Source organism: Ranitomeya variabilis, chromosome 4 (genome assembly GCF_051348905.1).
Source record: "Ranitomeya variabilis isolate aRanVar5 chromosome 4, aRanVar5.hap1, whole genome shotgun sequence".
In the NCBI taxonomy this organism is placed as follows: domain Eukaryota; kingdom Metazoa; phylum Chordata; class Amphibia; order Anura; family Dendrobatidae; genus Ranitomeya; species Ranitomeya variabilis.
The window spans coordinates 773,585,780-773,612,903 of record NC_135235.1 but is presented as its reverse complement, the minus strand read 5'-3'; the positions used below and the strand labels follow the sequence as shown (position 1 = coordinate 773,612,903).

Here is a 27,124-nt window from a genome sequence, read left to right as displayed (position 1 = left end):
GCTGCCATTCCATCACCCCAGCGGACCCCTAAGCAGCGTCGGTCGCCCTGACCGAATACCATAGGTGGCGTCACGAACACCGTACAAACTACACCTTTAATTGGACGCCTCTCAAAGGGCCACGGACCGGGTCGGGCCACCGTGACATCCCCAGAACCGAGACAGAGGGACCCGGTGCCGAGTACCCCATTGCCCTTACGCATGGGGGAGCTCCATATACGTATAAGGTTATATGCCCCTCAGGTGTGTTGTGTGCGGTCTTCCATCCGTCACCATGGCGATACGTATAAGGTTATATGCCCCTCTCACGTTACGTCTGTAACACCATTTATCTCCAGGTAATTGGCTAAACAGGTCAGGTGTAAGGGGTAAAGGACAGGGAAGGTGAGCTGTGATTTTATTACTCTCTCTGAAGTCCAAGCATGGACGCCGCCCTCCATCCTATTACCAAACCCCACAGCGACTGGAGAGGGGCATGGCCGTATATGACCCTTAGCCGGACACTGGAAGGGGTAAATAAGCGAGATTTCGGCATTTTAGCCCCCGGTGTGGAGGCGATAGCACAATCATATGCCGCCATATACTAGACGTCCGGTAACCGGTGATAATCCCCTCATGTGTGGGGTCTATTTGTCTCCAGAGAAATCACACGTTACATTCCACACAGAACATTGTGTAGAAAAGGCGGCGCGAGGTGATTGTGCCAGTAGTGAGGGCGAATAATGGCGGGAATGTCACTGACTGAGGAGAAGTCTCCATGTAGCGTCTTCACTGCGGATCACGTGACCCCTGACTCCTCCCCCTGTGACCTCATCACAGGTCCTGTGCGCACAGAGCAGCCATATCTGTGGAGTGCGGCTCTGCAGGTGGAGGTATGTGGAGATTCCCCAGTACTGAGCGCAGCCGGGGACATTAACCCCTTCTGCACGGAGGAGACTCTTTATAAGAACCATAACGTTGTTGTTCTGTTTCCTGTAATAGATACATACGAGCCAACTATGGAGGACAGGAAGTGAGGAGCGGAGTGTTCTCCTAGTACAGGGCCCCTTTCTTGGCCCCACACAGTGTAATGCCCCCATTATGCCCTGTAAGCAGGTTCTGCCCCACACCCAGCTGCCTCGGGCACTTTACCAGGAGCTGGTACCTCAGAGTCTTCCCCGCACCCCTTTCCTTTGTTTGGCGCCAAATCTGTTCTGCCTTTGGGGCTCCGGCCTTTATAATATCAGTAACTGCGCCATCAAGGTCTCCTGACCAGGTGCACCCTCTAGACTCTTCCCTCCGGAAACCCTCCCTCTCCCCATTGGTGTCACATGGTCCCGTCTGGGCAGCAGATAGCAGTCTGTACAAATGCAGCACAGCCCTGAGGAGGCTTTTTATGACTCTCCTTATTACACCCCTTATGTAATATATATGATGGCGCTCACACAGTATAATGTTTCCACAGTACTGGCATCTCTCGTAAAAAAGGTATTTTCACACTACCGCCATACCCCCACACAGTATAATGTTCTCATAGTACCGCCATACCCCCACACAGTATAATCTCATAGTACCGCCATACCCCCACACAGTATAATGTTCTCATAGTACCGCCATACCCCCACACACAGTATAATGTTCCTACAGTACCACCATACCCCCACACACAGTATAATGTTCTCATAGTACCGCTATACCCCCACACACAGTATAATGTTCTCATAGTACCACCATACCCCCACACACAGTATAATGTTCTCATAGTACCGCCATACCCCCACACACAGTATAATGTTCTCATAGTACCGCCATACCCCCACACACAGTATAATGTTCTCATAGTACCGCCATACCCCCACACACAGTATAATGTTCTCATAGTACCGCCATACCGCCACACACAGTATAATGTTCTCATAGTACCGCCATACCCCCACACACAGTATAATGTTCTCATAGTACCGCCATACCCCCACACACAGTATAATGTTCTCATAGTACCGCCATACCCCCACACACAGTATAATGTTCTCATAGTACCGCCATACCGCCACACACAGTATAATGTTCTCATAGTACCGCCATACCGCCACACACAGTATAATGTTCTCATAGTACCGCCATACCCCCTCACACACAGTATAATGTCCCCACAGTACTGCCATCCCCCCACTTTCTAATGTTCCCACAGTACTGCCCCCTACATGAACAATATGGTACCATCCACCTCACTGACTACCTCCGACCACCGACAATTAATAAATACTCACTTAGCCTCATTCTTGGTGCAGATACTAATGAACCCAGGATCTATGAGATATTTACCATACGATAGTTGGATAGGCAGGAGTGTATCATCCATAACGGTAGCCCACTCGGTTGCTATGATGCCTATGAAGTGACAGGGCTCGGTGGGGTGTGGTATTGGTCACCCTCTCCTTCCCATCATCACAATTTCAGTGATATCCACATTCCCATGACGGTGATACCGCTGAATAGATTAGTGAATCAGGGAGTGGAAAGCTCCTGATCCACCATTCAGCCTTCACTTCTGAGTCTGAGACTCCGTGCACTGCAGGCACAATGACGTCACTACATCACACCTGTAGTACGGAGCCTCAGTACTCACACCGCACAGACCAGAGCAGCGCTCCTCAGGGACCGGGTTGGCTGAGTAGTGTGTGGGTTTATATCAGGAATTGTGGGGGCATCATATTAAGAGAAGAGCTGTTGGGACTCTCATACTGAATGTGTGTCTGGTAGGGGCCATTATACTGGGGTTGTGGTGGACTGTAAATGCCTCCATACTGAGTGGGGGTTATTATTTTGTGTAGCAGGTTGTGGTGGCCATAATTAGAGACGAGCGAATATGTTCAGAAAACGATCACCAAACATAAATTCGACACGAATATGGTACATTCGGATTCATGATCGGTAACACGAGCATTTTTCTTAAGATCAGAAAAAGTCAGTAACATTCTGTAAAAGATATAATAGAAGCCGGCAATACATGTGCCGCGTTTAGTAAAATCACAGCCACCAATGTGGGAGACTGGGGCTCAAATCCTGGCTCTGCCCTGTTGGACATAATATACCAGTAGTGGTCCATAACGCTATGGCGCCTACCTCAATAACCATGAGAGTGTCACGAGCAAAGAGAGTCATGCCGGCTCAGACGTCACCTGGATTAACAAAGTCTGTGTCAGATGTCGAGGAACCAGGACAATCTGATGATAAATGGACTACTGGACCAAACCATACATGGACAGGGCAAGAGAAGCTGGATCTGATGAAATGCTACTATAACAGCAGACCAAATGAGAGAGGATATATGAAGCGTATGAGGAAACTCTGGATGGATACAAGACCTGCATGTCCACTAACAGATAACGATCTGTGCTGGTGGTGAGTGGAAGCAGACCCCTGACAGGCTGTGCTGTGGTGACCCGAGGTCATGGTGAGGAGACGCCAGCAGGACGCGAGGACAGGAGCTGAGAGCCGAGCTGAAGATGGCGCCGGGAGCATGGAGGCAGCTGAGAAGGCAGACACTGCAAATGCCTCCTACGCACGGAGACTGGAGATAGCAGCCAAATTGGAGAAGTTTGCAAGGCTGGAAGGAGCAACAAAGGTGATAGCTGAAGAGGGAGAGGGAGAGACCGAGGAGAGGGAAGACTCAGGCTGATTCGGTACAGGAGGGGTTAATGAGTGAGGATGAATGACGGGAAAAGGAGAGGCGAGCAGGAAGACGCTGAGGAGCCTGTTATAGGGGAGCCCACATTGAAGGATGTGTATGACTTAGTGCAGTCTTACAGAACCTAACCAACAGCCCTTACAAAGAGAGCGGAAGAGGCTAAAGAAGAAAGGTCCAGCATGAAGGCAGCCAGAAATAAAACTGACACCAGAGTGGGGTCAGTGGAGGAGAGAGTGAGTGTGCTGGAAGACCAACTCTCTAAAATGCAGAAGTCTCACACTCAATGTTTGCAGAGATGTGCTGCCCTGGCTGATAAAAATGATGACTTGGAAAACCGCACAAGGTGGAATAATGTGAGATTAATGGGCATCCCTGAGAAGGTAGAAGGGACTGATCCTACAGCGTTTATTAAGGACTGACTCCACACTAAAATTGGCGCCGACAACTTGACCAAACTTTATGCGGTGGAGTGAGAGCACTGCGTTCCTATGAGACCCCTCCCGCCCGGATCCCTGCCCTTCGTACTATCCTTGCTAGGATCCTGAATTATAGAGACTGAGACATTATAGTAAGGAAAGCAAGAACGCTGGCTCCACACTAAAATTGGCGCCGACAACTTGACCAAACTTTATGCGGGGGAGAGAGAGTACTGCGTTCCTATGAGACCCCTCCCACCCGGATCCCCGCCCTCCGTACTATCCTTGCTAGGATCCTGAATTATAGAGACTGAGACATTATATTAAGGAAAGCAAGAACGGACAACGATCCGTGCTTCAATGGCCAAAAGATTTCCATTTATCCTGATTACTTGGCCGAGGTGCAAAAGCAGAGGATGCAATATGGCGCAGTAAAGAAAAGACTGAGAGACTTGGCTTTGGCTTATTCTACTTTATACCCGGCAAAGCTCAGGGTTGTGGCCCTGGGAACAGTGAATTTTTTCCAAACACCGGAGGAGGCCGCAAAATGGCTTGACTTAAACAACAAGCGGCTGTCATGTCAGACGCTGTTCATACCAGGGCGTTCGACAGACAGCGGTAATTCCGCTTTTGTCCACTATGTGCTCAGTGGCGTCGGCTAGATTTTATCTAGCTGGTCCAGGGTTAATTTAGCTGGTGCTCGGATTGGAAGCTGGGCCACGCCCACTGTCTTTAAATAGTTCTTCTGAACATTGGGCGTCGCCGATTATAGCTTCTGTCTTGTGCTTGGTTATCTCGGTCTTGAGTGGTGAGCTAGTAGTTGAAGTATCATATCTGGTGGTGTATTTCCCTTTGTCTTATTTTCTCCTTCCTATATTTGTATTTGTTTTGCCCTGTGCATTTATAGTGTGTTCCTGAGTGACTGCGGCGTGGTGCATATTTTCCATTATCCTTGTCTGTGCCAACTGTAGGTATTGGTGTATGATCTCTTCACTGGGTGGTGGGTGGTGGTTTCAGCCTAGGGTTGAAACAGGAGATAGGGTGAGGGTGGAGGCCTAGACATGCACACCATCAGTGTAAACTCTAGGAGAGGGTCAGTCAGGATTTCCCTAGTTTGAGGGAAATTGCAGGGGCCCGGGTCATTTGCTCTTGCCCACCTAGGCTTTCCGTGACAGCGGCTCCATGCGGATAAGAGCAGAGTAAAGTGAGCAGAGTGAAATGCCTTGCTGTGTCATGTTGTTCTTTGACAAGGAGAAACTAAAATATGGTGCTGTTATATGGAGGTTTCCGGTTCCTACATGTTAATCGATATGGACTATGGAGGGACTGATTGTAGTAATAATAATGTCTATATGCATATGCGGAGGAGGTGTGGAGGAGTTTTACGTAGATAGTGGTTCAGAGGTAACGTTTATAGGGTAGCTAGATGATAGAGTACCCACTCTCTGGTAAAGATGGAAAAATACAACGGGAGAATTGTTATGGTTTGTTGGGTTACTGTATATGGGGGAGGGGTTAATTGTTTAGGGAAGAGTTTTATTGCATACGGAGAGCTGCAAGATATTTTCAAGGGTCAGGAACTTGCATGTATAGAATTGTATGATGGGTGATAGAATTAAAATCCTTAGTTGGAATGTAAGAAGACTGTCAGAGGGAACAGCGATCATGGAATATGCTAAGAAGAGGAGGCCGGATGTTCTATGCCTGCAGGAGACTCATTGACTACGAGAAAAGGTGGAGGTGTTGAAGAGGAGGTGGATTGGGAGAGCATATCATTCCACGTATTCTTCATATGCTAGAGGGGTCTCTTTATTAATAGGAGCGTCTACGCCATTTGAAGAAATTGAAAGCCATGTTGATAGTGAAGGACAGTATATTTTTATTTGTAAAATGTATGGGCAATCATTATGTATAGTAGCTATGTACATACCACTGCCATACAGGGGGAAAAATGTATGTGAGGTTATGGAATTATTTAAGCGAGGGGTACGGGATTACCATTACTGATCACTGGTGATTTCAATAATGTTGTAGATGAGGGGTGGGATAGACATAAACAGAGTGCAGGTAAAAGTATTAGGAAATTGACAGCATTTGGGAATTATACTAGAGATTGGAATGAAGGACCTGTGGAGAGTGAGAAATGAGAATGTGGTGTGCTACTTTTGTTATTCTGCGATGCATGTGTCTCTCTCACGAATAGATATGGCGTTGGGAAATGAGCTAATGTCACAATTGGTCTGTGGAGTGGAATACCTCCCAAGGGTGATTTCGGATCATAAGCCCATAGAATTGTCTATGAGATGGATAGGGGGAAGATTGGGAAGCGAGTTGGGTGGAAGTTGAACCTGGTATGGCTGGAATATATCAATATGAATACTATAAAGGAAGAATTGGAGGAGTATTGGCAGATTAATGAAGGGAGAGCTAATAGTCGGGTGGTGTGGGACGCTGAGAAAGCGGTCCTAAGGGGTCTCTTGTTTCGAGAGATTTCCAGGTGTAGGTCGAAATCTAAGCTAGAAGATAGGGAAATAATAGAAACCTTGGAGAAGGTGGAGAGGGATATGGTACTCTTGACCCGTCAGCAGAAAAGCAGAGTAGGTTAAGGGGTGCACAGGAAGAGGTTAATAAGGTGTATTTGAGGAAAGCGGAGAGGAGGAGGGGCTTCCAGAAAACGCAATTTTATGATGAAGGTGAAAAAATGGGGCATCTGTTGTCAGTGGTCGTGGCGGCGCTGAGAGACTCGTCTTATGTATATAAATTGAAGACTGATGAGGGAAGGGAGGTGGGAGACAGAGTATTTTGAGGGAATTTTGACAATTCTATAATCAGTTATATTCTTCAGGATTGGGGGACTCATTGGAAGACATAGAGAGTTTTCTTCAGGAAGCAGGGCTCCCGAGTACTAAAGACAGTGATAGGGGGAAACTGGAGGTGCCCATAACAAAAGAAGAGATTGAAATGGCTATTAGATCTATGGCTAATAATAGGGCCCCGGGGGCAGATGGTATCCCGAGTGAAATATACAAACAATTAATTGAGATGGTAACACCCAGATTGCAAAAGGTTTTTGAAGAGGTTCTTCGGGAGAGGGAATTACCGGCATCCATGAGCGAGGCGGTGGTGGTGGTCATTCCGAAAGAGGGAAGAGATCCGGGGTTGGCGGAATCTTATAGGCCCATTGCTGACGGTAGATGTAAAGATTTTGGCTAAAATTTTGGCTAGCCGTTTGGTGAGTGTGGTTCAGGATCTTGTTCATCCTGACCAATCCGGATTTATGCCAAATAAGTCTATGGCAATTAATTTGCGTAGACTCTTTCTGAATTTGCAGCTGCTATCGGACCGCAGAAAAGGATGTTGCAGTAGTCGAAGTGGGAGATCATCACACACCCGGCATCCCATAGTCCGGTGCCTGTATACCCATCATACATATCCTCCATCCTATAGTCCAGTGCCCATATACCCATCATACATCCTCCATCCCATAGTCCAGTGCCCATATACCCATCACACATCCTCCATCCCATAGTCCAGTGCCCATATACCCATCACACATCCTTCATCCCATAGTCCAGTGCCCATATACCCATCACACATCCTTCATCCCATAGTCCAGTGCCCATATACCCATCACACATCCTTCATCCCATAGTCCAGTGCCCATATACCCATCACACATCCTTCATCCCATATTTCCAGTGCCCATATACCCATCACACATCCTTCATCCTATAGTCCAGTGCCCATATACATATCATACATATCTTCCATCCCATAGTCCAGTGCCCATATACCCATCACACATATCCTCCATCCCATAGTCCCATGCCCATATACCCATCATACATATCCACCATCCCAAAGTAACATAGTAACATAGTTAGTAAGGACGAAAAAAGACATTTGTCCATCCAGTTCAGCCTATATTCCATCATAATAAATCCCCAGATCTACGTCCTTCTACAGAACCTAATAACTGTAAGATACAATATTTTTGCGCTCCAGGAAGACATCCAGGCTTCTCTTGAACCCCTCGACTGAGTTCGCCATCACCACCTCCTCAGGCAAGCAATTCCAGATTCTCACTGCCCTAACAGTAAAGAATCCTCTTCTATGTTGGTGGAAAAACCTTCTCTCCTCCAGACGCAGAGAATGCCCCCTTGTGCCCGTCACCTTCCTTGGTATAAACAGATCCTCAGCAAGATATTTGTATTGTCCCCTTATATACTTATGCATGGTTATTAGATCGCCCCTCAGTCGTCTTTTTTCTAGACTAAATAATCCTAATTTCGCTAATCTATCTGGGTATTGTAGTTCTCCCATTCCGTTTATTAATTTTGTTGCCCTCCTTTGTACTGTCTCTAGTTCCATTATATCCTTCCTGAGCACCGGTGCCCAAAACTGGACACAGTACTCCATGTGCGGTCTAACTAGGGATTTGTACAGAGGCAGTGATAAATATCATCACTATGCCCAGGGCCAGTGTCAGCACCTGGCGTACCCGGGCAAGTGCTGGGGCCCTGGTGAGACAGGGGGGCCCATTCAGGGCCAGCGTTGGGGGCAGGCAGCTGCCAGTGCCTAGGGCCCCCTTTCCCCAGGGGCCCTCAGCTAGCAGCACATCACGCAGCTGCTATGGGGCCCCTGTGAGGCAGGGGGCCTGCCTGTCACAAGCGCCAACTCCACCGCCGCCACTTTGAACTTTATCGGCGTCTGCCGGTAAAGTTCAAAGCAAGTGATGGAGGAGAGAGCGTCACCTTACGCTCCCTCTCCCATAATTCCCCACTCTGCCTCTGACACTGCCACTGCAGGTGCGTGATGACGTCATCGCGCACTCACCGTGTGTCAGGCAGTGCAGCGGCAGCCGCCGAGACCGGAGCAGGGAGGGAGCAGCGAGGCTCGGGAACGTTGAGAGGTGAGGAGTGTTTTGTTTTTCTTTTGTAACTATAACAGTGAGTACTGGACTATGGGGACATTCTTGGGGGAGGGGGGCTGTGCTGTATACTACATGTCTGTGCTATATACTACGTGGCTGTTCTTCTATATACTACATGGCTGTGCTATATACTACGTGGGCCGTGTTATATACTTTGTGGGCTGTTATATGCTACGTGGGCTGTGCTATATACTACATGGCTGTTCTATATACTACGTGGGCTGTGCTATATACTATATCGGCTGTTATATGCTACATGGGCTCAGCCCCTACAAATATGATACACAGATCAGAGAGTATACTAAAAGGTATATAGTTTATTGTTACATAATAATCACAACATTAAAATAAGGGAACAGACCACCAGGTGGCAATAGAGTGCAAGGTACCATATAAGGGTATGGGCAATAAATATATACATCAAATTGACAATAAATTTAATCAGTAGAAAAATGATCAATACTACTATTATTTTATACCACATAAAAAACCAAACAGTGATTGAATATATAGAAAAGGCTAGTATGCACTAGATACTCACATATCTAATCTCATTAAAGGTGCATATATCAAATAAATACTCAAGATAAAGTGAGCACTGTGCATAAATATTAAATTATCCCAAAAATATATAGATAAATAGAATAATAAATAATTAATATAATATAAGAATAGGGGATATCAAATATAAAATAGCCTAGTCATTAAGATGCACACCATGTCAGTGCATCAAACATAATTGTCCTGCGGTATTGCATTGCCATGATCATACATACCCCAATGATAAGCCCGCACGGCCCGACGTGCGTTTTGCTTCAGCTTTGATGGGGGAGACTACGTGGGCTGTGCTATATATTAAATGGCTGTCCTATATACTACGTGCGCTGTGTTATATACTATATGGGCTGTTATATGCTACGTGGGCTGTGCTATATACTACATGGCTGTCCTATATACTACGTGCGCTGTGTTATATACTATATGGGCCGTTATATGCTACGTGGGCTGTGTTATATACTATATGGGCTGTTATATACTACGTGGGCTGTTATATACTACATGGCTGTCCTATATACTACGTGGGCTGTGTTATGTACTATATGGGCTGTTATATACTACGTGGGCTGTGCTATATACTACATGGCTGTCCTATATACTACGTGGGCTGTGTTATATACTATATGGGCCGTTATATGCTACGTGGGCTGTGCTATATACTACATGGCTGTCCTATATACTACGTGGGCTGTGTTATATACTATATGGGCTGTTATATACTACGTGGGCTGTGCTATATACTACATGGCTGTCCTATATACTACGTGGGCTGTGCAATATACTATATGGGCCGTTATATGCTACGTGGGCTGTGCTATATACTACATGGCTGTCCTATATACTACGTGGGCTGTGTTATATACTATATGGGCCGTTATATACTACGTGGGCTGTGCTATATACTACATGGCTGTCCTATATACTACGTGGGCTGTGCAATATACTATATGGGCCGTTATATGCTACGTGGGCTGTGCTATATACTACATGGCTGTCCTATATACTACGTGGGCTGTGTTATATACTATATGGGCCGTTATATACTACGTGGGCTGTGCTATATACTACATGGCTGTCCTATATACTACGTTGGCTGTGTTATATAATATGTGGATGTGCTATATACTATACAGGCTGTTATATGCTACGTGGGCTGTGCTACATACTACCTGGCTGTGTTATATGCGATCATGAATCGTGGTATGTGTTAAAGGGGGGCCCACTGAGACTCTTTCGCCCGGGGCCCTCAAAAACCTGGAGCCGGCCCTGTCTATGCCAACTGTTTACTGACCTGTAGGTGGCAATTTTAGATGTGAATGCCGATTTATGGCATGAGATGTTAATTATGCACTTGGTTAGTTCATACTTCGGCAGTAGGAAGTTTAATTTTTTGATACAATTACCTCTTGGTCTGTGGTGTTGTGTTTCATTTGGTGCCATTTACCATTCATATATTGTTCATGATTTTATATGCTATTACTAATAAAATGTGTATGATCTTTTGTATTGAAAGTTCTATTGTGCATAATTTGTCTATAGGTATATATAATATATATATATATATATATATATATATATATATATATATATATATATATATATATATATATATATATATATATATATATATATATATATATATATATATACATACCCTATCCATGGTGCTTATTACTATGTATCTCCGGATGGGCACAGGGGTTAGCAATCAATAACCTGTGTATTGTGTGTCTAATTGGTAAATATATATGTGTATATACTGTATATATATGTAGGTAAATATATGTATATATATATATATATATATATATATATATATATATATATATATATATATATATATATATATATATAATTTATTTATTTTTCTTTACGTTGGAGGGCCCAATTCCAGCTGTTGCTGTCGGACCTGTGATTTCTATCTCCTCCACTGTGTACAGGATAATAGAGTATAATAAAGCAGTTATGGACGAGACGTAACTAACATTGTGCAGTGACTCTGCTTTCCATATAGTGATGGATATTTCTTGTTGTTGCTGAAACTATGATTGGCGTATCATAATAACTAGTCCGCCCCATACTATCCAGTACTTGGGGGCGGGGGGCATTCAGCCAAACTCTGTCACCTTCTTAGACGCCATGTTTGCTTTTCACAGCAGCAAGTGGATAAACTGCCGGGGTTTTTGTTGAAGCCTCATCTGTGCCGTCCCTGCGGTGCACATCTATGTTCTGGGGCACAAAAAGATTAATTTCTTTTTAATAAATGTTTAACATTTTAAAAATTATAAAATGTGTCTTCTGCTTTTTCCATGTTTTTTTCTTTTTACAAGAATTGTTTGAGCCAATTTTCTTAAGAAACATTTTAATATCTGTTTTTTTTCTGGTGTTTTTCCTGTAATATCGGAAAGCCTAAGGCCAGAAATAAACCCCATAAATCACTGTACATGGAGACTTTGGGATCAGATAATTTCTGTCCGCATTGATTGTGGAAACAAAAAAGCTTTTATTAAAGCCTCAAACTTCTGTGTGTGAATCAGAGCTGAGATCTAACGTGATAGAAGATTACAGTGCGGGGAAGACGGGAAACCTTCATATAGACGGCCGGTGGTGATGGAGTCAGTGACCGACTCTGGCCACATATGTCTCTAGAGCCGTAGTAGAAGATGAAGATGTCGTCCTCATCATGAAGTAGTTATTTCTCATGTCATGTAATGAATATCTCCTGCAGTATTGCTAATGCCGATTCCAGGGTCGGTAAATGAGACGAGAATTAGCGTTATGGAAGATGTCTATGAGGAACGTATTCAGCTGCCGACTCCGAGGAAGAAACTGCTTGTTGTCTGTGGTCTAAATATATAGGATTTATTAGTAGATGTAAAGAAGGAAACTAAATACTGTAAAATAATAAATCTCCGCATATGTTTCCCTTATTATCTCCAGTAATTGTATTATTACACAGGATTCTTATGATGTTACATCGGCTCATCTTCTCATTCAGGTCTCTACAATATCGGATCCTCTCAGTGAAGATCTTCTACAAAAGACAATTTTCCTGATTTACCCATCACAGATGGATATGGACAGAGACAAGATGGCGGAGAGGATATTACACCTCACCCTAGAGATCCTCTTCCGGCTTACTGGAGAGGTGAGAGATTCTGATGACGTCACATTACATCATCCTTATCTATGGGAATAACAGATGGACAGAACTGGAGAGGTGAGGACTCTGGAAATGTCTGTAGTGAGATTTATTAATGTGTCTCTCCATTACCAGGATTACACAGTGGTGAAGAAGACCTCTAGTGATCGCTGTCAGGACCCTGTGTCTGAGGGATGGGGAAGACCCCTGAGCCCAATCACAGGGCCTCCACCTCACCCCCTGATCCATGAGGACATCAATGACCAGAAGATCCTAGAACTCATCTACAAGATGATTGAGCTGCTGACTGGAGAGGTGACACTGCCGGGAATGCTGGGACATTATACAGTAACACTATGAAGGGATCGGGGGGATGACGGTATCATTGTATGTGTCAGGTTCCTATAAGGTGTCAGGATGTCGCTGTCTATTTCTCCATGGAGGAGTGGGAGTATTTAGAAGGACACAGAGATCTGTACAAGAACGTCATAATGGAGGTTCCCCAGCCCCTCACATCTCCAGGTAATAGACAGGACTAAATACACACGGCCTATAATTATCTGTATGTTAAGAATGAATTCACTCCTTGTATGTGTTTCCTCCAGATCTATCCAGTAAGAGGACAACACCAGAGAGATGTCCCCGTCCTCTTCTTCCACAGGACTGTAACCAAGAAGATCCCAATGCTCCTCAGGATCATCAGGTAGATGGAGAGAAGGTGTCAGGAGATCTCCCCTATGATGTGTAGACGCCGGTGAAGGTCTTGTGCTCAGTCTTGTTTTATCCACCAGTATTATATGTTTTATACTTGTGTAATGAGAACGGTGGAGATGACAGGATTAGAGCTGATCATAGATGTGACTTCTCCATCTGTCGGTGACTTTTATAATATTTGTTTCAGGGTGAAGATCTGACCCATATTAATACTACAGAGACATATGTGAGGGGGGATGAGTGGTGTAAAGAGGAGATTCCTACATATGGCTACCCAGGTGAGTAGTGACCACTAAATGCAGAGAAGTCACAGATTCTTCTCAGTCACCGGCTGTGGCTGCTTTATCGGTGGTGTAGTCCGGCCGTATTACCATGGTCACCATTTTGCCTCTAGACCACAACATTCTCCTCCACCCAAAACTGTTCAAATGACTTTGGGCATTGAAAGCCCTTTTCTATAGAACTTACAACCTGGTAGATCCACCTACCCCCTGGTATTAGTGTGAGGGTGATCCCTTAAAGTGAGATCTATATGATTGCTTGTACCTGACCCAATATAGGCCGAGTGCTCGCTTAAAGAGTCACACCTAACACAGAGTTAGATGTATACTCCTTTCTCAGCTAAGGCTTGCACACAACTGAAGTTTATTCCCAAGACAAAGAGACAGGAAATGGTGTCGCACAATCTTCTGAGCAGCCAGTGTCAGTCTATGATAGGTCCATTTCAACTTCACTTCCATATATGGTATCCAGTATCTTAGCTTCTGCATTCCAAGGATTCCTTCCAGGGTCTTGTCTGAAGACACAGACGCCATCTTGGTACACCATATCTGAACTGACTTATATGAGGTTTAATAATTGATTTCATTAGCCATTCTCTCCTTCACATTAGAATATGCTGATCGTTACCTGCCCAGATCTGTAAACTATAAAGCCAAATGACAGCGTACGTAGAATGTGCTGACAAGATAGAAAATCACCTGAAGAAAAATATTATGATGGGCCTGTAAGAGAAGGCGGAGGGTAATGATGCTGTTGGCTTCCTAGAACCCTGAGATCTTATCGGATGAATCTCCCTTCTCTCCCTTCTGTGCTGCTGAATGTGATCATATGGTCCCTACAAGACCAGGTCCAGTCTTTCTGGCCAAACTTCACTTTTATGATGGACAACATTAATTGTGCAGTGAGGCCAAGTGTAAATTTCTGTACAATAACAACAAGGTTTCTCTTTATTATAACTTTTCAATTTGTATTAAAACTAAAATTATTTAGAATTGAGAGTCCTCAGTGGTTGATACCTTTTAATGGCTAACTGATAAGATGGTAACAAATTGCAGCTTTTGAGACTACTCAGGTCCCTTCATCAGGCATAGACTAATTGAAATTCTGAAGAATCACATATTTATGCACAATACAGCCCAGAAATAATGCCATAGATAATACAGGTGACATGAAGGAGAACCACCATTATGTGAGAGTGATAAACAGTTGTGTCCATAAATACTGGAACAGTTCGTAGATAAGGAGTGTGAATGTTTTATTGTCCTCTGATTGGGGTCTGGTTCTGTTATGATGCCCCCACACGTTTTGAGGAGCAAATTCCTTAATTGATGTAAAAATGCATAAATCCATGCGACACATTCATTCCTTCACTGAGACAGTCAAAGGTCGTCATCAGCTTAAATTCCCAGACTCTTCTGTCTCTCTGAGATTTGAAATTACCTTTTAATACAAGTAATCTCATGTCCGTGGTGCTGTGATCAGGGAGATAAAAATGTTTTGCCACAGGTAGATCCGTTCTTTTTTCTCTTATTGTGTGGCGGTGAGAGTTCATTCTTGTTCTCAGTTTCTGCCCTGTCTCCTCCACATACAGACCCCCAGTTGGACATTTAGTACAAATAATTAGGTACACCACATTAGAAGTGACGCAGCTGAAGGTACCTGGGATCTTGTAGTCCTGATGTGAATTGCGATCTGTATCTTGTCCGTGGTCATTATAAATGGACAGGTTTTACATTTTTTCTGGTTGCAGGGAAAGGTTCCTGCAGCTGTTGGAGAGGACAGGGAGCTTCTGACAATGATGCTTCTTAGATTTGGGGGCTGCCTAAAACACAGTAGTGGGGGGTCTGGAAACAAGGATTGTAATCGGCATCTTTTTGTAGTAACGGTTGTAATTTCCTTGCAGCTCCCCTTAGCGCCTCCAGATTTGGATTGTAGGTGACCACTAGAGGCACCCGGTTATTTTCTTCTTTAGCTTTGTAATGTAGCAGGTGATTCCTTGATATTCTGGTGGCTCTTGTGATCTGGTTTTCAATTGTTCTTGGATGGTCGCCCTGATTCAAAAAGGACTTTCTGAGGCGATCAAGGTGTTCATCCCTATCCATTGGGTTGGAACATATACGATTGTATCTGATGGCTTGGCTGTAGACAATGGAGTTTTTTATGTGTTTTGGATGGAAACTGTCCCATTTAAGGTATGTTGGACAGTCGATTGGCTTCTGATACAGGGATGTCTCTATTTTATTGTTCTGCAGCTTAATGATGGTGTCCAAAAAGTTAATTTCAGTGCAGGAGTAGTTGAGTGTCAAGTTGATGGTAGGATGAAATTGATTAAACTGTTCATGGAACGACTTTAGCTGTGGCTCAGACTCCGTCCAGATGATTAAAATGTCATCAATGTAGCGGTAATACGCCAGAGGCCTGGTGGGACATGAGGACAAAAAGTCGCTTTCAAGCTTGGCCATGAAAAGATTTGCATACTGTGGGGCCATTTTACTTCCCATTGCTGTGCCAGTCTCCTGTAGATAGATCTTCTTGTCAAACTCAAAGTAATTGAGGGTGAGGATGAATTTTATAAGTTTCACCACAGAATTTGAATCAGTCCCTGTGTTTTCCAGGAAGAATTTGCAGGCATTTAATCCATCCTGGTGTGGGATATTGGAGTACAAAGATTCCACATCCATGGTGGCCAGGATGGTTCCTTCATATTGTGGCTATTGGGAGGCTTAGAAAAAAAAATTACATCCAGCAAAATGACACCAGCGCCGCCTGTCCAGTAGCATTTATCTCTTACTTGTAGATTCTACTGCGCAGGCACCGCCATCGCCGGTGACATTTTGCTGGGTGTAGTTTTTTTTCTAAGCCTCACAATAGCCACAATATTATAGGCATTATGTAAAAATGGGGGGCAGGTCAGTGAGGGATCAGCGACCTGCCATAAGCCAATACAGATGAATATGTAATCAGAGCAGCACACAAAGCCCCGCCCACAGCCTGCCCCAGAGCACCACAAAGCCCCGCCCACAGCTCCACCCCAGAGCACGACAATCTCATTAACTGAGAACTACAAATAGGGATAAAACAACAACCACAAGACGGATTTCATCACCAGGTATCGGTGTAATCAGTATAACGACACCGACCTGACAGTGTCTGTAGTCACTGAGCACAATCCTGCTGACAGGTTCCCTATAAGACATCTCCGCTCTGCACTATTATACACAGTTCTCTATAAATGTGTAATATTTCTTCTTGAAACTCATCTGACAGAAAATATTGGAGCTTCCGATAGTTTAGATTGTGAAGTCCCCGAGCCCCGTGCTCTAATTACCCCAGAGAGGTTTCACCACTAGCTCCTCATTTATTACTGATGGAGACTGTTCAGTTTGAGCATTTCAGTAGATGTTATTGTCTATAGTCAGTTTCTGATTACAGTAGTGTCCAGAATCCTCTGATTTATCCTCATCCTGCAGCCAGTTTTGTGTTCTTAATCAGGCCCCATTTTTACAATCTGACGTGTGTCACTTTATGTGGTGATAACTTTGGAATTGTTCACAAAGGATAATAGAAAACAAATGGATCTTACAAATTATTTCCCAACTTCTCACAATACCCCACATACGATTGTACACTACTCTCTGGGCACATGGCAGTGTTCAGAAGGGAAGGAGCGCCATTTAGCTGTTTGACTGCAGATCTAGCTGGAATAGTTTGCAGACACAATGTATTGGGAGCACTGTTCGTGGTCAACTGGCAGCTCAAAAGATCTCCACCATGAACATGCTTGGCACTATCTTCTCTGCTTTCCATATCCCAAGGATTGCCTTGCTCATCGCCCTTTAACAACATTACACGAATGACTGCTTTGCACACCCTTGGCATTCTCTTGATGAGCTTCAACAGATAGTCACCGGGAATGGTCTTCCAACAGTCTTCAAGGAGTTCCCAGAGATGCTTAGCACTTGTTGGCCCTTTTGCCTTCACTCTGCGGTCCAGCTCACCCCAAACCATCTCGATTGGGTTCAGGTCTGGTGACTGGAGGCCAGGTCATCTGGCGTAGCACCAAATCACTCTCCTTCTTGGTCAAATAGCCCTTACACAGCCCGGAGGTGTGTTTGGGGTCATTGTCCTGTTGAAAAATAAATGATGGTCCAACTAAACGCAAACCGGATGGAATACCATGCCGCTGCAAGATGCTGTGGTAGCCATGCTGGTTCAGTATGCCTTCAATTTTGAATAAATCCCCAACAGTGTCACCAGCAAAGCACCCCCACACTATCACACCTCCTCCTCCATGCTTCACGGTGGGAACCAGGCATGTAGAGTCCATCCATTCACCTTTTCTGAGTCGCACAAAGACACGGTGGTTGGAACAAAAGATGTCAAATTTGGACTCATCACACCAAAGCACAGATTTCCACTGGTCTAATGTCCATTCCTTGTGTTCTGTAGCCCAAACAAGTCTCTTCTTCTTGTTGCCTGTCCTTAGCAGTGGTTTCCTAGCAGCTATTTTACCATGAAGGCCTGCTGCACAAAGTCTCCTCTTAACAGTTGTTGTAGTGATGTGTCTGCTGCTAGAACTCTGTGTGGCATTGACCTGGTCTCTAATCTGAGCTGCTGTTAACCTGCGATTTCTGAGGCTGGTGACTCGGATAAACTTAAGTACATATGGGGGTTGCCTGGTTGCTAGGGAATCCCCACATGTACTTATGCTGGCTATGCTGTAAATCATTCAGCTGCGGCGAGAAAAACTAAATCTCTGAGCACTAAAAAATACTCGGAGGACCCCCGAGCATGCTCGAGAAATCTCAAGTAACGAGTATGTTCACTCATCACTAGTCCCCACTCAAGTCCATCATATGTCAATGGAAAAACAGAGGTTCCCACACTATTAGTGGCTCAAAGGCAGTTGAAAAGTAACAGCATTTCTATAAACCAATCCAGCAAAATCCGCTCTCACTTCTGAGTCTTGCAGTGTGCTGAAACAACATTTAGGATCCCTGTGTTTAGCAATATTATAGTGAGAAGAATCCACTTAATCTGTGGTGTGTGTCTCCTGGAGCACAATCTGGGCACTATGTGCTGGGTAATAAAATGGCAAATGTGTAATTTTCACTCTCCAACATCCACTTTGTGCTAATTTCCAGAAAATGGCTGTGGAGTCAAGATATTCATTCTTCCTACACACGTGGTCAAAATTATTGGTACCCCTCGTTTAGTGACAGAAAAACCCACAATGGTCACAGAAATAACTTGAATTTGACAAAAGTAATAAGAAATAAAAGATCTATGAAAATGAAGAAATGAAAGTCAGACATTGCTTTTCAGCCATGCTTCCACAGAATTTTTGAAAGAATAAAACTCATGAAATAGGCCTGGACAGAAATGATGGGACCCCTGAAAATAATGTGACAAAAGGGACATGTTAAATCACGGTGTGTCCACTAACTAGCATCACAGGTGTGTACAATCTTGGAATCAGTGAGTGGCCTGTATATAGGGCTACAGATACTCACTGTCCAAAAAGAGTTATTTCATAAAATAACAAAGTTTATTGAAAACATGATATTACACGAAAATCACAAAAAAAAAGATAAAAACCGCTTATCAATGACAAGACACATAGAGAGCTTCTGTATGAAGGACACAAAAACAGTGGCACTGAGAAAAAGCAGGCTGGGCAAACAGAGGTCATAAATCTCCACCTCAATAAACTTCAATGCAATAGCAAAAAAGTGCATAGTGCAAACAAGGTGCAAACATTATACCAATTATCCGAAAAAGTAGAGGGCTTAATATGGCTTAATGTGGGAGAGTATGCATCTCTCGAAATAAACCCATTAGCCAAATATCACTACCCTAGGGAAAAAAGCGACACTCAAAGTCCTACTTACCCTTGTTGCCTGTCGGCATGTGTCCAGGGCAGACCCGAGGTGCGTTTCGCATGGCTTCTTCCGGAGACTGCCTCCTGAACGTGTGTCGATGCTGCCTTGGACACACACACTGACAGGCGGCATGGGTACAATGAGACTATCAAGGGATTCTAGAGAGAAATGTGCTGCCCAGTGTCAGAAAGCTTGGTCTCAGTCGCAGCTCATGGGTCTTGTGACAGGATAATGACCCAAAACACACAGCTAAAAGCACCCAAGAATGGCTAACAGGGAAACATTGGACTATTCTGAAGTGGCCTTCTATGAGCCCTGACCTAAATCCTATTGAGCATCTTTGGAAAGAGCTGAAACATGCTGCCTGGAAAAGGCAACCTTCAGAAACGAGACAACTGGAGCAGTTTGCTCTTGAGGAGTTGGTCAAAATACCTGTTGAGAGGAGCAGAAGTCTCATTGACAGTTACAGGAATCGTTTCATTGCAGTGATTGCCTCAAAAGGTTGTGCAGCAAAATATTAAGTTAAGGGTCCCATCGTTTCTGTCAAGGCCTATTTCATGAGTTTTAATTTTTTTTAAATTCTGTGGAAGCATGGTGGAAAAGCAATGTCTGACTTTCATTTGTTCATTTTCATACATTTTTTTATTGATTATTACTTTTGTCAGATTCAAGTTATTTCTGTGACCATTGTGGGTTTTTCTGTCGTTAAACGAGGGATACCAACAATTTAGACCACGTGTGTAGGAGGAATGAATATTTTGATTTCACAGCCACTTTCCAGAAATTAACACACAGTGGATGTTGGAGAGTGAAAATTACACATTTGCCATTTTATTACCCAGCACATAGTGCCCAGATTGTGCTCCAGGAGACACACACCACAAATTACGGTAAGTGGATTCTTCTCACTATATAGTATTGCTAAATACAGAGATCCTAAATGTTATTTGAGCACACTGCAAGACTCAGAAGTGAGAGCGGATTTTGCTGGATTGGTTTATAGAAACTCTGTTAGGGTACCGTCTCACTATACGATTTACCAACGATCACGACCTGCGATACGACCTGGCCGTGATCGTTGGTAAGTCGTTGTGTGGTCGCTGGGGAGCTGTCACACAGGCCGCTCTCCAGCGACCAACGATGCCGAGATTCGCTGGTAACCAGGGTAAACATCGGGTTACTAAGCGCAGGGCCGCGCTTAGTAACCCGATGTTTACCCTGGTTACCAGCGTAAAAGTAAAAAAAAACAAACAGCACATACTCACCATCTGATGTCCGTCAGGTCCCTTGCCGTCTGCTTCCTGCTCTGACTGAGTGCCGCCGTACAGTGAGAGCACAGCACAGCAGTGATGTCACCGCTGTGATCTGCTCTCACTTTCCGGCCGGCAGACAGTCAGAGCGGGAAGCAGACGGCAAGGGACCTGACGGACATCAGATGGTGAGTATGTACGGTTTTTTTTTTTTTACTTTTACGCTGGTAACCAGGGTAAACATCGGGTTACTAAGCGCGGCCCTGCGCTTAGTAACCCGATGTTTACCCTGGTTACAAGCGACCGCATCGCTGGATCGCTGTCACACACAACGATCCAGCGATGACAGCGGGAGATCCAGCGACGAAAGAAAGTTTCAAACGATCTGCTACGACGTACGATTCTCAGCAGGGTGTCTGATCGCAATAGCGTGTCAGACACTGCGAGATCGTAACGATATCGCTAGAACGTCACGAATTGTGCCGTCGTAGCGATAAAAATGCCACTGTGTGACGGTACCCTTACTTTTCAGCAGCCTTTGAGCCACTAGTAGTGTGAGAACCTCTGTTTTTTCATTGACAGAAGATGGACCTGAGTGGGGACTTGTTTTTTTGTGAGATGAGAATTGGTATTATTTTCGCCTACATAACATTGATTGGTTTATTTTTATTCGATATTTGGGAGGCAGAATGAACAAACAGTTGAACACCTCACACTACTCGTTCATCCAACAAGGTCATCTATTAAACAAAATTAAAAAAATTGGCCTAGCCATTAATGGCACTTCCACATTAAATACAATACCTATAAATACATAGTAAAAACTTACAAGAATCTTTATTAAACCCTGTAGAACAAACGCTTTAAAAAGTTTTCTTATATTTTTCAGTAGGTATACACCAAATGGATCTGCAAATACAGGAATATTCTTGCCAAAATATATGTGTACAATATTATTTTCTTTTAGATACGTTGGTCTCTTGTTGCTAAGTTAGGACAGAGGAGGAATCAACATTAATAAAATCCAATTTTTGAAAAAAATGTTCATGCGGTTAGTGCTTGTAAAATTCGACGTGAGTACGTTAACATAGGATTTTCCAATAAGTAATGACTTCCTACCTCACTAGACTTCTTAAAGCAATAAATTCAAGTGATTTAATGATATTAGAGGAGAGTCAGTAAGCCATTTGTGCTAGTCTATTCACCAAATAATTTCCAACAAAGCAAGATGAATCACATAGTAGTGCGAGAACCAAAGAACTAAAAGGCACACTCCTCATACAAAACCCTATGCACCATTCACATGATAATAGTGCTGTTTTCAGTGCTTGCTGGTGCTGCATATAGTTCTATGTAGTATTTGTACCAGAGTATAAGCAGCGCAGTACACAAGTTTAAGGTGCATAGTGCTATTCAATCATTAGTGACAAAGAGGAGAGAAAAAGTCCTAAATAATACATAACCTGGCTGCAGAATGAACAAACAGTTGAACACCACACACTACTGGCTCATCCAACAAGGTTTTCTATTAGACTGCGAACAGTCATTGTCTTGGTAAATAACACCATGTAACACAATTTTTGTTCCTGGCTTCCAGGTGTAATATTTCAACTGCTTATGTTTAAAGACTATGGAAAAACGACTACATTCAGCAAAAACATTGATTTTATGACCACAGCCCAGAAAAATTTCGTATTTATTTTGACAAAAAAGGAAATTATTATATTTTCATTCATGCGGTCTGATAGAAAACAACACTTGCATGGTAAATAGACAAAGACAGTCAAAATCTCTCAAAAAGGTTCAGAAATGAGTAGGTGTTCTAGATTTGGGGGTGTACTGCCAATCGCTTTCTCTAAGAAGCCCCGAAATGTAGTCCTCCATCATGTTTTTGTTATACTGTCCTTGGTAACGATGTTCAAAGTCTAATATATCTTGAAAGCACTCGCCTTGCTCCTCTGAGTTCTCATGTTCTCCTTGAACTTGTCAAGATGAGCGTCTAGAATATGGACTTTGAGAGACATTCTGCATCCCATTATGGTGTAATTCTTTATGAGCGTCTGAACCAACTGCACATAGTTTTTAGCCTTGTGATTACACAGGAAGCCATGAATTACTGCAACAAAACAGTTCCAAGCCATTTTCTCCATCCTGTTCAGCAGCTTGGTGAACTCGTCACATTCTATGATCTTCTTGATCTGCGGTCCGAAGAAGCTACCAACATTGACCTTTGCCTCGGACAGCTTTGGAAAGAGACTTTGGAGGTACTTGAAAGCTGCTGACTCCTTGTCAAAAGCCATGACAAATTGCTTGATAAGGCCTAACTTGATGTGCAGTGGTGGCATCAGCACCTTCAGAGGTTCTATGAGCGGCTCCCACTTGATGTTGCTCTTCCCCGCAGAGAACTTGGTCCGCTGTGGCCAGTCCTTTATGTGATAGTGCGCCTTAGTGTCACGGCTGTCACAGAGGCAAAGGAAATTTTGTGAATCCGCCTTGAAGACCCATCAGGAATGACACCATTTTGATGTCTCTGATGACCTCTCCTCTATAGTCATCATACATCAAGACACTCAGCAACATCTTGACACTTTTGTAGTCCTCTTTGAGATACACAGAGTGAGACATAGGGAGAGACAGGTAGTTGTTCCTGTTGTGAAGCAGAACGGCTTTGAGTCTCTGGGATGAACTGTCTATGAATAGGCGTCATTCACTCGGGTTACAGGTGATACCTATAGCCTCAAAAAGGCTGGCCACATTGTTGTAGAAGCACAACCCATCTTCTCAACAGAAGAAGTTGGAAAATGTTTGGTGACTCTTTCTCTGATCTGTGGCTTGCACGCTTTCATCCAACAAGTTCCACTACTTGAGCCTGGATGTCAGAAGTTCATCTTTGGACTTGGTAAGACGAAGGTCTCTGATTAGATTGCTGACATCTTTCTGGTTAGGAAATTATGGCCTTCTATCCTCAACTGCAAAACTGTGAAAACGTAATATTGATCTCCAACATCTTCCTCGCTCTCCAACTTGCTGCTTTTTCCTGAAGATGGTTGATCCCTCTTCGGGGGAGTTGGAACAGGCATCTCGGAGCATGGTGGTACTGCGGCAATGGAAGATGTAATGTCTGGATAAACGATTTGAAGTGCATTCTCGCCTGTGCGACATTTGGCAGGATCCACCATGGATAAGTAGCAGTTGCTTGAGTGGTCGGTCGGTTGCCGCCAAATTCACAGGATGGCAAACTTCATGGCTCTCTTTTCTTCCCTGTACCAACCTGTATCACAGATAGATATAATTAATTATATAAATTTAAAAGCATGAAATTTTACACATTACTTAATACATATTTTACTATAATGCATTGACATATGTGAAAATGTTGTCAATTGCAACTCCTTAAACTGTACTAGCTCTAAATCATTGAAATTCTACAAAATAAAGCACTGCCATCTAAATGAGCAGCAATTGCTCACCTTACCTTCAAGAGTTTTCTTGCAATATTCACAAGTGAAATGAGGTGCCCAGGACTTGTCTTGATCCCCTACAGGCATGCCGTAATATGACTTGTAGACCTCTCACATCTTACGACATGCTTTCATGGAATACTTTCTCGCTCTTGTCTTTATAAATTGTCCACACACGTATCAAAATGCATCTGCTGGGCGGAAACAACCTCTTGATGCCATCTAAAACAAATAATTGCTCTTTAGCTACGATTCATTATTCTCTTACTCAGCAATAACAAACTGAAATGTTGGTTTGAGTTTGAGTTTTATACTTGTATGACTACTATTGAACAGTCCGAGAATGTTCTAGAAAGTTCTAAAAGTTTCTAGAAACTTCTAGATAATTCTGGAAAGTTGTAGAAACTTCTGCACAATTCTAGCAGTTAAAGAATATTCTAGAAGACTACTCAGTATTGAATACAAATTGAGATTTTTACCAAAAACAGACAAAGTTTTAAATGTCATTGTCCTGAACACAGAAGTTTTGGTGGAACAACAACTATTTTCTATTTGTATTAGGGTTAGAAAAAACACACTTTCTACCCAGGAAAAAAAAAAATTGTCACATAGTGTAATTAAAGTTTTTTACATAGTTTTCCATTTTTATGGACAGTTTAAGTAGAAATGTTCAAAAATATAAAACTCAAGGATATTTTATTAAAAAATAATAATTGTTTTTTATCTTAGCAGATGACTGTACCAGGAGATCAGAGAGACAGCTGACATCTTCAGTTTTTAAATCTGATGATCTTGAGATCCCACAAGATACTTCTGAAGTGAATGCCATTACTCAAGATATATCATCATCCGTTCACAGCAAAGATCTGTCATCTGATCCTATGAAACAGGTCCCATCTTCTGATTCATTACCGACTACTGAGGAAAATCAAAGTCACAAAAGAGCCATTAAAAGACAAACTGCTCCTAAAGCAAAGAAGTCATTTTCATGTTCAGAATGTGGGAAATGTTTTAACTGGAACTCAGATTTGGTTAAGCACCAGAGAATCCACACAGGGGAGAAGCCTTTTTTCTGTTCAGAATGTGGGAAATGTTTTACCCTCAAAGAGACTCTTGTTAGACACCAAAGAACTCACACGGGGGAGAAGCCTTTTTCATGTTCAGAATGTGGGAAATGTTTTACCTACAAAGGGAATCTTGATGAACACCAAAGAACCCACACAGGAGAGAAGTCTTTTTCATGTTCAGAATGTGGGAAATGTTTTACCTACAAAGGGAATCTTGTTGGTCACCAGAGAACTCACACAGGAGAGAAGCCTTTTTCCTGTTCAGAATGTGGGAAATGTTTTAAATGGAAACAGCTTCTTGTTACACACCAAAGATCTCATACAGGAGAGAAGCCTTTTTCCTGTTCAGAATGTGGGAAATGTTTTAACAGGAAAGCACTTCTTGTTAGACATCAGAGCAGTCACACAGGAGAGAAGCCTATTTCATGCTCAGAATGTGGGAAATGTTTTACCTACAAAGGGAATCTTGATGAACACCAAAGAACCCACACAGGAGAGAAGCCTTTTTCATGTTCAGAATGTGGGAAATGTTTTACCTACAAAGGGAATCTTGTTAGTCACCAGAGAACTCACACAGGAGAGAAGCCTTTTTCCTGTTTAGAATGTGGGAAATGTTTTAAATGGAAAGCGCTTCTTGTTACACACCAAAGAACTCACACAGGAGAGAAGCCTTTTTCCTGTTCAGAATGTGGGAAATGTTTTAACAGGAAAGCACTTCTTGTTAGACATCAGAGCAGTCACCCAGGGGAGAAGCCTTTTTCATTTTCTTAATGTGGGAAATATTTTACTTGGAAATCAACTGTTAATAAACATCAGAGATGTCACATAGGGGAGAAGCCTTTTTTATGTTCATAATGTTGGAATAGTTTTAACCAAAACTGAATCTTCTTAAATGTGTTGTCTCTTGTCATTCCTCATGTTTGCTTACAATATTATAAAATTAAACTTTATTCCAAATGTAAAGCTATACCCATAATTCACCCCCTGAAGGGTAGTCAGTAGGTGACTTATAGAAAAAACGTGTACCCCACAGTTCAGTATATAGGGTGAGGTGACGTATACACACTCGCTCTCCAAGCCTCTCATTTCTACGGGTTTCATCATCCTCACCAAAGGCGACTCATCAGGAGACTATTTAAAATTGACTTATATTCAAGTGAGACTAGACAAAAAAAAATAAAATCATGTATCATGTTATCCGAAACCGTAAGAAAACCAGCCACATATTGGCAGATCCCAGACCTCACACTTATATACTTCGTAAGTTTATAAGCCACTCCATTGTCAGGAACAGATAGTATGTGAAAATACAGTATAATTCTTGTGTTTTTTCTCCTATAGGGACTGCCCTATTTTGGTATTGTAACAACTGTTTTCAGATGGCCCAATATGTACCACTCAGGGAAAACTTACCTGCTCCAAAGACCCATAGCAGCTTCTAACTGATGGCCATGCTGCGGTCTGTCAAGGAATGAATGCAATATCGTTATAAAAGCTAGGGATGTGTGCATCCCTACATTATTTTTGGGGTACCGAGCTATCATTTTAAGGCTATGTGCACACGTTCAGGATTTTTAGCTTACATAAGCATCCCATCATTTGAAATGCTTTCCGCATTTTTTGTGCACATGCTGCGTTTTTTCCCACAGCGGAATCGCATTCCGAAAAAAACCGCAGCATGTTCATTCTTTATGCAGAAATGCAAGGATTCTGCACACATAGGAATGCATTGATCTGCTTACTTTCCGC

General features: G+C 43.2%; 1 protein-coding gene across 1 annotated transcript; it reads left to right on the top strand.

Moving 5' to 3' along the window:
• The first annotated feature begins 840 nt into the window (after positions 1-840).
• On the top strand, positions 841-26,270 carry LOC143769391 (uncharacterized). The gene is made up of 7 exons (XM_077257862.1): positions 841-872; positions 12,576-12,725; positions 12,855-13,034; positions 13,118-13,241; positions 13,325-13,422; positions 13,621-13,711; positions 25,038-26,270. The coding sequence occupies exons 2-7, from the start codon at positions 12,648-12,650 to the stop codon at positions 26,144-26,146; spliced, it is 1,680 nt and encodes a 559-aa protein (XP_077113977.1). The 5' UTR covers positions 841-872; positions 12,576-12,647; the 3' UTR covers positions 26,147-26,270.
• The last annotated feature ends 854 nt before the right edge of the window (positions 26,271-27,124 follow it).